This window comes from Photinus pyralis, unplaced genomic scaffold (assembly GCF_008802855.1).
Source record: "Photinus pyralis isolate 1611_PpyrPB1 unplaced genomic scaffold, Ppyr1.3 Ppyr1.4_LG5, whole genome shotgun sequence".
NCBI lineage: Eukaryota > Metazoa > Arthropoda > Insecta > Coleoptera > Lampyridae > Photinus > Photinus pyralis.
This window is the reverse complement of record NW_022170596.1, coordinates 3908473-3921968: the sequence shown is the minus strand read 5'-3', so window position 1 is coordinate 3921968 and position 13496 is coordinate 3908473. Positions and strand designations below refer to the sequence as shown.

Genomic DNA, 13496 nt, shown 5'->3' with positions numbered 1-13496 from the left:
AGATTTGTATTAAATTTTACCCGAAATCGTATTTTAATATAAAATTTTAATTTTCATATAGAACTTTTGATTAATGCCAATCTGTCAATGATGACAGGAGTCATTATAGACATTTAGCAATGTGACAGGTGCGGCAGGTAAAGTGACAATTGCGGCAGGAAAAGTAGACTGATCTGCCTCCGTCATGAAAACTAACACTTTCCTGACATAAAGTAGGAATGAAATAGTATATTTCATTACGAGTCCGGAAAGAAGGCCGTGCACGCGTGACAAATGCAAGCACGGAAAAAGCATTTCTGGACATGTAATGAACGATATTTTTTATTATACTTCTTTTAAATCGATAACAAAAAACAACAAACTCGCCAACATTTTTATTTTGCAACAGTTATAGAAAATGCGTTTTCATGGTTACTCTCAAATCATTTCAAAGGCGATTTGTTTAATTAGTTTATTTCAGATAAGGTTGACGAAACGTCAAAAAATGTCACAAAATCTCAAAGAAGTTTATCTAAATATTCAAACATCTACGAATTAAAACGCAAAATACTTACATATGAAACATTACAACGCATATAGATTTTCTGAAAATTACTTTACTTCCCTGTAAATTTGTATTTCAAAGCAATATTTTGGGTATTTATATTCAGCGCACGGAAAGAATCAAAGGGATCGGGAATAGTATTTTACATTATTAGCCAGGTAAGTGAGTTTTTACTGGCGATAGGAGAAGTTGACTGGCGAGCCGTTAGGCGAGCCTGTCATCTCCTAGAGCCAGTAAAAACTTTTACCTGGCGTATAATGTACAATATTTTATTTGTTACTCATTTGTAAACGTAAATAATTAGTTCTTAAATTGATCTTGAAGAAATGTCTAAAATATCATGTGATCCATGTAACAGAGACTTCGCATTAATTCTGGCCAATGAAATTACTAGATTACTAACTTGTAAAATTTTTACAGGTCTGCTGTCAGTTTTACAAGTCTGCTGTCAGTTTTACAAGTCAGTAGCGTTTAAACATGACGTTTACCCGTTTGCGTTTTGTCTTGTTAATCAACGTTTACAACTGAGTAACAAATAAAAGTTTTTCCGTGCGCTAGCCTGGAAAAGGCCAGATACCATTATTTCTAATACAGGTGTAAATAAGGTGATTTCAATGAAGTATAATAAAAATGAAGGTTTCATGACGATTTTGGGTAAACTAAAATTTCCTGACAGAAAGTAGGCATGAAAATGAAGGTTTCAGGACAATTTTGGGTAAACGAGTTTAGCTGATGTTACTAATTTTTTGGAAAAACACTTACGTTCTATATTTTGTCACCCACGGTTTCGATGGTAGTTGTGCCCTCTACCCACATGCTGTAAACGTCTCTATCCTCTGGGATACCAGCAGTCGGGGCGTCTTGGTAGGCGTGTATGCTCGCGTCTTGCATTTTTGCCATCGCCCTGAATGGTCAACGGGTTTCGGAAGTCTGGTCGGCGCAGTTCTAGTGGTCGGCTGATTGCTTCTTTGATGTCCGCCTCGGTCCATCGATAGACCGAATCTTTCTGTGTAGATTCTCGTGGGGTGCTTGTAATTCGCCGCACCGCGGAACGTATTTTCTCGCCCCATTGGGTAGGCCCAGAAAACTGTCCTAAGCGTGTCGGCCGGTGCGTGTGTATTCCACGTGCTTGGTTAGGGGGTAGGTCGCCGTTTGCCTTGATCGTGTGTCTGAGGTACCTATCCCAGTGACTATGTACTCCGAAGCAGCATTTGTTGACGGGAAGGCGTTCCATCACTAAGTGTGGGTTGTGGAGATGGTCGTTCAATGTTTGAGAGTAGATCATGATGTCGTGTAGGTAAACTATCCCTTGCGGAGATATCCTGGTGGAACTTCCTGTGTCATTAGTTTTTGGAATGATTCTGGTGCGTCCTATAGATCGAATGGCATAACGCGGAACTTTTGTCCGACTCCATTAGGCGGTTACTGGTTTCGATGCGTCTTCTAAGGGTAGTAGTCAGTAGCCTGATTGGAGATCAAGGGTGGAGAAGATTTGGGCCGTTCCCAAGCCTCTTATCTGTATCTGTATTCGACGCAAAATCTTGCTTTGTCGTCCTTTTCCTATATACATCTTTGTCGTTCTAACACGTGGCATTAAGGTTGGAGAGCAAGTGGGTATCTAGGTTTATGAACTGTGGACGGTGAACTACGAACAGTGCTCTATGTTAAATACGTTTTAAATGGATGTTGCTACGCCAAAAATGGATAACAACAGGTAAGACGTGTTTGTGAAGGAATGGATAACATCCACGACCAGTGACAAACCTGCCATTCCTATTGTTATCTCTTTTTGGCCCAGAAACCTCCATTTAAAACGCCTATAACGTAGAGGCACCACTCCTAGTTCACCGTCCGCAGTTCATAAAACCACCTTACTCTCTATCCCGAATGCCATGTGTTGGAACGGCAAAGATCTAATTATACAAAAGAACTTTTCTTGCATATAGAATTTTATTAAGAAGACTTATACATGTGATTGAGGCATTGAGGTATCATATTGTAACAAAATACTTCAAGTTTCATCCCATACATCATATTGTAACTTTCACTTTAGGTGGATGTGACTACCAGCGGTCATACAGCAAACGTCTCATCGGAAATCAATTGCTTGCCACACTTTATCAAGTATATCTGGAGCCACTTCTGTCGCTGGAGCAATAATCCAATTTCTAAGCTCTTGGAGATTCACTGGTAATGTGGGTCTATCGCATCAGCCCCCGTCGACCAATCCAACGACATTAGAGTGATTATCGAGAGCATATCATACTTCCCTGAAGTAGTGAAATTGGGTCCGTGAAGTTAGCAGCACATTGAAGGCACAAATGTCGAGACTAGGTGGGTTGGTTAGTGCTTCGTTTGTGCCGTAAAAAGTTTGCCAGCAAAACATACGGTTTGGAAATTATTTCGACTTTTAGAGGTTCTGCTAATAGGCTAGTCATTGAGGATTTTTAACTGGAAGTAACTCGGGAAGTACAAAAATTTTGTATGTTTGAGTGCGTAGAACTAAAATTCATAAAATGCACAATTCTAAACTTGCCGCCAGGGCCGCCATCTTACCAAGATGGCCGTCAAAAGCGGTTTTCCGCCGATATCTCCAAAACTGTGCACTTTACGAGAAAATATGTGGTGAGCAAAAGTAAAGAGACGAAAATTTCCTACAAAAAATGTAGTTAGCATATTTCCACTAAAGTTAGCCCTTGCGCAGAAAAGCAGAAATTTTTAATAACCAATGGCGTATATTTTATCAAAATAATTCATTAATCGTTTAATTAATTAATCAAATTGATTAATCATTAGTCTATGATCAATTAATTTTAAGTAACATTAGATTCTCTATTTACGCAGGCCTGACGGACCTGGCGGTTCGTTAATGTCACTGTTTTCATTGCCGAATACGTTTATCCCTATTTCGGGATCAACGTTGGCTTCTTTGAATTCGTCGGATTCTCCTTGTTCAGTCGATAAAGGAATATCGATACATATTCCACAAATTACGTTTGTGCCGTATCGCCAGGAAAATATATTCCTGGAAGAAGTTATTTCGATTTTTAGATGCCTGTAGATGTTTGCTATAACTTCGCACACTTTTGTCGCCATAAATTTCGAGACTAGATGGATTGGTTAGTGTTACGTTTGTGCCGGTTTGTGGGGTAAAAAGTTTGCCAGCAAAGCATTGCCTTTGAAGGTTATCTCAATTTTTAGATGTTCTGGAAACCTTGTACACTTTTGTCGCTATACTGTTGAAACTAAGTATAATGTTAATGTCACGCATGGGTGAATGCTATCTTTGTGCCGGAATGTATAGTAAGAAGTTTGACCAAAAAAGGGAATGTGTGAAAACTCCCAGCACGTTTTTAATAAGTATTATAGCTTTCACACAAGTGTAGTGTGCTTTTGATGACACTTTATTGTCTAATTTGTTGACAATTGTATGCCATACATTTGCAGTTGGTTTGTTTATATAAGATCATCCTTGTGTTGGAGAAGAACGTGTGTGTTAGCTTCGTTTTTTCAATGACAGCCTTTCGCGGCGTGTTGTACCAAATGTAAAATAATTGAAGTTACAATTAGCATCTGTCTGTGGTGTATTAGTCATTCGTGAGATTGGGTCTCCAAATGGTAAAGAACTCAGGGGATAACTGTTATATAAGTCCAAATCTGCTAAATCCGATTGCACTACATGAAATAGGTAGATAAGAATCCTTAAGTTCTGCCGTTGTATATACAAGAAGTAAATGGGTATGGAGTCGGGTAAATCATATCGGACCTAATCTCGTGTGTTTTGTGGAACATCTTGTATATTTTAATCTAAAAAGGTAGCATATTAAATATTTTATTTTTATTTTATTTTTGCTTTTATTTTTGAGTGGGCGGGGTTTCATCCAAGGTCGTTCTACCAACCCAACCCACTATACATTTACAAATATCTATAGTACCGCACTCCAGCCTAAACTGAATTGCGCCACACGGCCTGATAAAAATATAACACACCATGAATGATACTGGTTTTCTATGCGATTTTTTTAAACTTTATTACTTTTAAGTCACAGTAGGCTATGAAAAATAATCTTTTATTTCGTTTTCAAGTTTCTATAATTTTTTTTATTTACTTTCTTGTGCCAGACTCTGCCTGTTAAAATGTTCCAGTTACAATGTCAACACAGTTTAGTTTCTAGATCAGCTTTTGTTTCACATCGCCTACTGTGGTTTAAAGTAGTATATAGAGTGTATATAAATCGCATATAGGTATCATCTATGATATTACTTTTCCGCACCCATATATGGGGTAAGTAAAGTATTGTTTTCATCACAGAAAAAAGTCTGTTGTCGTTGTCCGGGTTGTTTTTAGCACGATAACTCAAAATTGAATGGGACAAATTGCGTACATTTTTTCAGTCCTTGCCGCATGGAGAAGGCACCCATTAATTTCCAAACTGGTAGGCCGTAATCTTCTGCGCATGCGCAAAAGTAACTTTGTTACTTATGGAGCGATCTTACTGTAATGTTAACATTAGCATCCTTTACTAAAGGCAAATCGATCGATTATTTCAAACATATCAAAAGCTTCTTTCGCCATTTGCAAAAGTAAATTTCTTATTTGTTGACCAATTTTTGTGAAATTTTAACGGTAAATCAAATTGAACATCCATGTAGTTAATTGCCAAATCGATTACATACTTCGCTCAATAAAAGGCGAAGCGATGTATGAGAAGTAAATCCAATGAAAAGAAAGTGCTGGGTCTCAACAGATGCTACCGTGCGGAAAAGTTAAGTTTTGATTTTTGATATTGATATTGAAATTGATTAAAGAACAACTTCAAATACTCATTTAAAAGCTTTAAACTGGAATCCAAACCGTAAGGTTTTTTTGACGGTGTATAACAGTTTGTTTCGTTCCCTATGTTTCTTCCGTATGTATGGTTGGTTGCCTGTTAGAATAGGTAGAGTACAGATTCAGTATTTAAATTTTAAAAACCAGTATTGTCCTTGTCCTTGTGATAAAATTCCTTTGCTTCTTATCTTTTCTTTTCCGGTCACTTTTGATTCTGGCATGGTCCTGTCCAGTGTGCCAATCTTCATTTGTGTAAAAATTGCATCTTAATTAATTATAAGGATCTTCACACATTGAAGTAAATATTTTCTAATTGTTACCCAATTTTGGAGACGTTTTTGGTTCTCGTGGTAATATTTTTTTGGAGATTCGCCAAGCGGATTTTGGAAGCACATTGGTCATCTGCTTATTACTTTGGCTCGTTTACGATCTTTAGAGGTTTGTACATCTTGTTTTGTTATTCCCAGCCCTTATTGGTAAACTATTATTTTTAGCCGATTTTTACTACCTACCAATTTGTACGTTTTTCGTCTTGTCCATCATTGTGAGGGAAACGCATAGCTTTACCATCGACATCAACCCGTATAAGAAGGAGCCCTGCGCCCCATTCATCGCAGAGCCATCACCGATCATCCCCTACAAGTGCGTCCCTGTCGTTCTCTGCGTGGCGTCACCAACCCCAATTGTGGAACGGTATTCTACAACGAAAGGTCAGCTGTTTATTACTTGAACCTTCCCGACTACTTTGCAACGAACCATCGAATCCTGCATCCACGTAGAGACACCCTTGCCATTTTGTTCCCTTCCTCTCCTTACTTCCTTTCAGTTCCTTTGTTTTGTTGTAATTCGTGTTTTAATTTCAACAATTTATCACTGAACACTGGTCACGTAAAGAAAAAAAAAACGATAAGTAAAATAAAATAGTATATTGAAAGACAAGTGTTACAATGCGACCTATTGTAATACGACTATCTTGTGGCACGAGTGGCGACGCGAAGCGTAGCCACGAGTGTCCGCAAGATAGGAGTATTACAATAAAGCATTGTAACACGCGTTTTTCATACTATTTTTTCTATTTCGGTGCTTTAATTTAATTTAAAAAAAACATTATCAGAAACTATAGGGAACATTAGAACTAACATGTTTTATGTTGGGAACACTTTTTATGCCGTTAAGTTTTAGGTTGGCAGCGTAGTAAGACTGACATTTTGATGTTCAAACATGGAAGTACCCAACGAAGTACCTACTTGTACTCATATATATCGGGCGATCAAAAATGAGTGACTGTCGAGTCGCCTTTGAAAGTTGAAGTTAAGTACGATTTCCCATGTAAACAAAAATTCCAAAGGTGACTCGCCGGTCACTCATTTTTGATCGCAATGTATAAGAGAAGTATATATGCTTGTACTAACTAGTAACTGCCAACTTAAGAGATGAGTTACCAAAAAAAAACGACTTTAATCACTGTCTTTGTACAACTGTTTTCGGCCGAAAACAGTTGTACAAAATCATCATTGTGACACCGAAATAGAAAAACATTGTTGTGCTGTTATTCAGTTATTGGTTATGTATTACTTTAAAACCGACAACCCTTCTGGTTGGTCGGACGATTAGATCTACTTTTTTTGGTTGTGCCTACTGCACCGAATTATTATTTTTGTACGTTTATGATTGTTAGGCAGTTATCAAGATAGCCTGTTGTTTTTTTTTGGTTCTTAAAAAGGTAGAATGCCCGAGGTGAGGTACGTTTTTAGTAGCCCGTGAAAGAAAGGCCTTTGTTTTACCCCCGCACTAATTATTTTTGATTTTCATTTTAAACGCTCTAGACCCCAAGCGTGAGGATCTAGCGGCACTTGCTACTGCAAGAGTTTATTTTATTTTCATTATTTGTACGTTGGGAACTTTAATCTAAAATTTTTATTAACCGTTCAAGATACAGCGATCCCTTGATATTATAGATATACAGATCTTTAAATTCTATGCATATCAACAACTAATTTAATAAACGACCAGTTCACCCCCAATAGTTTTTTTTTTGAATTTACAGGTATGTGTTGTTGTGTGTCCTTTTATCTTTCAGGTTCTGCGTTTCCTGTAGGTATCTTCTTGCATTTTCAAACGTAGTGGCGCTACCCTAGTCAATCAGAACCACGCGAATATATCCCTGAAATCTGAACCGCCTCGCTCCTGCATCAGAGCTAGACCGGAGCAATACCGGCATTTCTTTTTGCGCCCAAATGAAACCGTTATAGGTGGATCATTATTATTAACTAATAAAATTTAAAAATTGACATCTCTCACCATTGAAGATGGAGACGACTAAAATAAAATCTTAAAATTAATTGATCATAGACTAATTGATTAATCAATCTGATTAATTAATTAAATGATTAATGAATTATTTGGATAAAATATACGCCACTGGTTATTAAAAATTTCGGAATTTCTGCGTAAGGGGTAACTTTAGTGAAAATATGCTATCTACATTTTTTGTAGGAAATTTTCGTCTCTTTAATGTTGCTCACCACATATTTTCTCATAAAATGCGCAGTTTTGGAGATAACGGCGGAAAACCGCTTTTGACGGCCATCTTGGCAAGATGGCGGCCCCGGCGGCAAGTTTAGAATTGTGCATTTTATGAATTTTAGATCTACGCACTCAAGCATACAAAATTTCTGTACTTCCCGAGTTATTTTCAGGTAAAAATCGTCAATGACTGGCCTATTAGCAGAAGCAGAACAAATGAAGCACTAACCAATCCACCCAGTCCCGAGATTTGTGCCGACAAAAGTGTGCGAAGTTAGCAGCACATCTAAAAATCGAAATAACTTCCAAACGGTATGTTTTGCTGGCAAACTTTTTACGGCACAAACCGGCACAAACGAAGCACTAACCAACCCACCTAGTCTCGACATTTGTGCCTTCAATGTGCTGCTAACTTCACGGACCCAGCGCTGCTCCGTCGTACTGGAAGTAAATGTTCCCATCTAGATCGTCTGCATGTAATTGTGGGAACAGAACATTTGCGAGCATATCCAGACACACAATACCGTTTATGGTTTTCCCTCGAAAAAAGAAGGGTTCCGTACACCCAGATTTATTATGAGTTATGCTACAACCACTCCGAACAAAATTCTTATGCCTGAGTAAATTGTAGGCCTACTATAGCGCGTTCGCACCTTCAGTATGGTGCTTATAGGCTTAGGTACATGCTTGCCAAACTTATTAACAAACGTGACAATGCCAGCACAAGGAGATTGTGTTGTGTTTTAATACTTCAATTCAATCACATGTCAATTAACATAATTGTGGTGAGGAACAAGAATAGCGTTATTAAAGAATGACGCAAATTAGTAACAGAGGCATTTAATCCATAAGACGCCATACTTCATCTGGAGGTGCGAACGCAGTATAGAAGGTTCCTTTTCATACTCGGTACGAAATTTACGTTGAACTCTTGTTCGGGTTCCCTGGTTCATTACTGCAATCTTGACTTACTCTGTACTTAGAGTTGGCAACACTGGGGAAAAAATTAGATACAAGCTGAGGCATCACATTGTGATCACTTTAAAATATTGGAAACAGTCGTCTCCGTCTGGATGGTGCGAATAGAACTCCTACGTTGTTGCCAATTCTGGATGTGTTGGGACGTGAGACACAATCGAGAAGGAATTAGTGAAATGCGCGCACGAAAAATATGAAAAATGATATATATGACGCACGAAAGGCGAGGAAAAACGCATAGATACAAGAATTAAATCAACTACGGCAACAAAATGCAAACTCAAACATCTCCAATCGTACAATTAAAATCAGTTAAAGACGGTTAAACAAATTAATAAAAATGAGATACAGGTGACATAAATACAAATGGTAAATAAGATAAATGAATAGTAGTACAAAAATCCCTTTCGGCTCAGCCGATCAGGTGTAGGTTTCCGCCATTTTGTTCCAATATGGCAGAATTTGCTGATTCAACTTGACCGCGATATTTATGAGTTACACCAAACCATTGAATAAGTTTATTCAATGACCAAACGTTAAAGTTTGGTCGAAATCGGTTAATAATTACGAAAGTTAGAGTGTTTCTTGGAAGTGATATATAAATAAACCTATAAATAAACTGGTACAGTTACAATAGAGGTAGATAGAAATTTACCTAAAACACAGCCTACTATTTAAACACAGTAAAGAAACGTTTAATTTTTGGTTTATGACTAAAATTTATAAAAATATAGGTTGTGTATCAATGTAATCAGGAAAAAGCATGCAAAAAAATTGACGTTAGATATACAGGGTGTTGCATTTTAAAGATACCAACTTTGGGTCAAATCACCTAAACGGTGGTCCAAAAATTTATTTTTACCACGCCACTGGATTCTACGTAAAATATCTAGAATGGATAGTGTTTACCTTTTTGCTATCTCACATGGGTAGTAATAAGATACGATAACATCCTAAAAACTCCTTTTCGTTTTCACCATGTATCTCAGAAACAAATGTAGCTAGATTGATTCTGTTTGTGTTATTAAAAGTTTCACAAAAAAGTGGTACAAGGTCGCGAAAACCACAAGTCTTTATTACATCTTTAAAAACAGCTGAGATACACCGCAGTCTCAATCAAAATAGGACGCACGGTACAACATAATAAAAAAAACAATATATTGAGCACGCAATGCTTCAATAAACAAAATATCAGTATTTAATGCAAAATATAAATAATAACAAACGAAATTTAAACAAAAGTTGGTTAGTGCGAGAAACAAAGAAAAACAAAGAAAATAATCGCACGTCGACTTTTTGTCAAGGTTCATACCCAAAAGTTCCGGTTCCCGACGGTTGCGCAAAACCGTCGGAGACTTATCACGATTGCTGTATACATAGTGTTTCGTATTTTTTCTTTCAGGTGTAAGGAGTGTTGCCTAACCGTAGGGACATATCATCACAAATGAGAAAACATGAACACATTGTATACACAAACATATAAATAAAAATTTATTGATGTTTCCACCCTGTATTAATACAATTAGTAACAAATTTTAATTGCTGTAAACCGGTTTAAGATAAACAACTTCTATTTGCACAAGTAACTTTCCCATAATTGAGCCCTAGAATTGCCATGCCGGTCCATAATAGTAGGGCGAATTATCGAGATGATTAAAGACCTCAAGAGGCTCTTCTCGAAATGGTACCTTTGGCCGCATCCCTGTTTGTCCGTTCGTCTGTCCCTGCAATAATTCTAGATAATGACTTGTTAGGACTTTCGATGTTTGCAGCTGTTTATTGCGATTGTGATTCCATGTTATTCGTTATGTTCTTATTTTTTTATTTGTACTTTCATTGTCTGTGAGCTGTAAATCATGTTTTAACACTTAATAGAGATTTCGTTAAGTATGAAATTTGGAAAGTGTTTGCTAGTCAACAGGCGACAAATTATTCCGTGGCCGTTATAAATTTAAGTACCAAAACGCCTTTGTTTGAAAACGTGATAAAGATGTAATTACGTTGATCCCACGGATAGGACAGTGCAAATAGGGTCAGGGGACGTCAGTAATTCAAGCGTGCGAAATCTCTTAATGTGCACCAAATTGCGCATGCAGTACCTTCCCTTTCAAAATTCGTTTTCGCATACGAATTTTGCTTTTCACTCAAAGAAATTGTCATATCAACACAAAATTTAACAAACTCTCTTTTTTAACAGAAATACTCGGAGCGTGCAGCGGAAGACGCTTGGCTTGATATCCAAGAGCATCCGGTGTTTTCACCAGACGGAAACAGTTTTCTCCTTTTGGCGCCGGTCCAAGAAGGAAGCATAGAAACGTACACCCACATTAAGCACGTCACGTTAGCGCAACAACGCATCGCGGTGTTAAGTCACGGCCGATTGGAGGTAACTAAAATATTAGGGTGGAATTCTTTCAATCATACAATGTAAGTAGGCACCAGTGTTTCAATTGTTACCTGCTCAAATTTTTAGATATTATTTGGGCACGCAAGAGAATAAACCGGGGCAACGTCACCTTTACGTTATTCGAAATCCTTCGAGAGAGGAGGATAGCAGAAGGATCGCACCTGAGTGTATAACGTGCGATTTAGGGAAATTGTGGAGTAGTAGATATTACTACAGCAACTGCACTCATTTTAGCGCATCGGTAATCGGTAGCTCGGATAATCCAAATTACTCACAGCATGCTTGCAGATAAGTCCTAGTAGTAATACGACGGACATGCTATATTACGTCCTTGTATGCGAAGGACCAGGGCTTCCATTAGCAGGAGTGCACTCTGCAAAAACTAACAAATTATTAAGGCTACTGTACGATACGAGGCCCCAGCAAGGGCCACTTTTGAGTCAATTTGCTTTACCAAAGCAGTGGTCTTTTGAGGTGCCTTTGTCCCAAGGTAGTAAAGCTCAGGTTCAACTTTTACTTCCTCCAAGTTGGAGACCGGAACTACGAGATGCCGCATATCCCGTTGTTGTAGAAGTGTAAGTTAATTGTTGCAATCTTGATCGAAGATCTTATAAGTGTATTTGTTTAGCAATGGAAGACCTGGTAGTAAGGCGGTTACGGAAAAGTTTCGAATTGATTGGGGGACGTATATGTCGAGCCACTGCGATGTCGTATACGTTCGTTTAGATGTTCGAGGCTCCTTAGGACAAAGTAACCATGCACTATACCGCCATATAGGTGGTATAGAGGTGCTGGATCAAGTTTTTGTTTTGAAGTACCTACTCGAAACCCTCACTTTTCTTGATGAAACTAGAGTAGGATTATGGGGATGGGGTTATGGTGGTTATGTCACTTCGATGGTTCTAGGTTCTCAACAAAAAGTGTTTAAATGTGGTATTGCAGTTAGTCCTATTGCTGATTGGCTTTATTACAGTAAGTAATTTAGTAGCGTGTAGATTAGTAAGTACGTACGTGCTCGCCTTTATTGATAATGATAATAATCTCTCTAGATAGCTATTCTACTAGCACTTAAGCACATCTTATATTATAACGAACAGATCATTGGTTTCAGTTGATAGTCGAGGCGGTACACATAAGAAACGGGGACTTTACAACCCTTTTAAAAACTTTTCCCGCATGCTTCAATACAAAATATTCTCGCCAGGAGTATTTCGCCCCGCGTCATCGATTTGTGAATTAATTTCAGACAAGGTTTCTACAAGATACCTATAGACCACAGCAAAACCTAATAAATGTGCGAAATTGATTCACAAATCGATTACGATGGACCCTCTATGTTTTTAAGCTTTTCCAATACCATTGTAATAGTATATTTCATTACGAGTCCGGAAAGCAGGCTTTTTCCGTGGGCGCATGATTAGAAGTCATGCAAACACGGGAAAAGCCTTTCTGGACGTGTAATGAACGATATTTTTCATTATACCTCTCCGAAAATAACGGAGAATAATTATTTACATTGAAGTCCAAATCCAATTTGACAACAAATTCTGTTGCTTGTCTTATGACCCTTAAACCCCCATTATCTTCAACGCATCATCAATAGTCGAGCGAATTGTATCGTCTCCCCTGCATCTTGCTCCAAATTTCCGAATACTAAAATAACCTTAGTAAGTAATCACCATTTTATCTCTGCAGCTTCATTCAAAAATTGCTCCCTTGTTATACAGAACTTTTGATTTTTTTGGGATGTAGCGGACGGTCTGACGCTTCAAAAAATCGGTTTTGCACAATTTGCTAGCGTTTTCATTTTCTTTTACCGTAAGAATGTTCTTAATCATTGAAAACCTACTCCATAACGTACTCTTTTCACGATTTCTTCAATGCACCAGTTATGAAATTTTTCATATTCCTTTTCGCATCTCTCTTTTGATTTCGCTGGTAATAGTTGGGAACTGGTTTCTGCAGCTTCCCTTAATATATTAGCGGGAATTTCGACTTCACCAAAATCCATTTTTAACACAACGGTAAAAAATCGGTTGACATATATGTCAAAGCTTTGAATATAAAATTAGGAAGAAGTCTAGCCTAATGGGAACTTGTGGATCCGTGACAATCGCAGGAGAGGTAAGGTGTACCTCTCCCACTTTTATAATAATATAATCGGTTTTAGAGCGAATATTATGCTCCGAATTGCGTTTGCACTGAAGATT

General features: G+C 37.8%; 1 protein-coding gene across 3 annotated transcripts in view; it reads left to right on the top strand.

The window, feature by feature from the left end:
• The window catches only part of LOC116170852 (inactive dipeptidyl peptidase 10-like), a 226028-nt gene extending 213739 nt beyond the window's left edge, over positions 1-12289 (top strand). For all 3 annotated transcript variants that reach the window (XM_031487380.1, XM_031487379.1, XM_031487378.1), the window contains 4 exons: positions 11077-11306; positions 11353-11527; positions 11575-11861; positions 11915-12289. In XM_031487380.1, the coding sequence (XP_031343240.1) occupies positions 11077-11306; positions 11353-11527; positions 11575-11861; positions 11915-12266 (1044 nt within the window). In that variant the 3' untranslated portion in view covers positions 12267-12289. The remainder of the gene's footprint in view (positions 1-11076; positions 11307-11352; positions 11528-11574; positions 11862-11914) is intronic.
• Positions 12290-13496: the final 1207 nt, after the last annotated feature.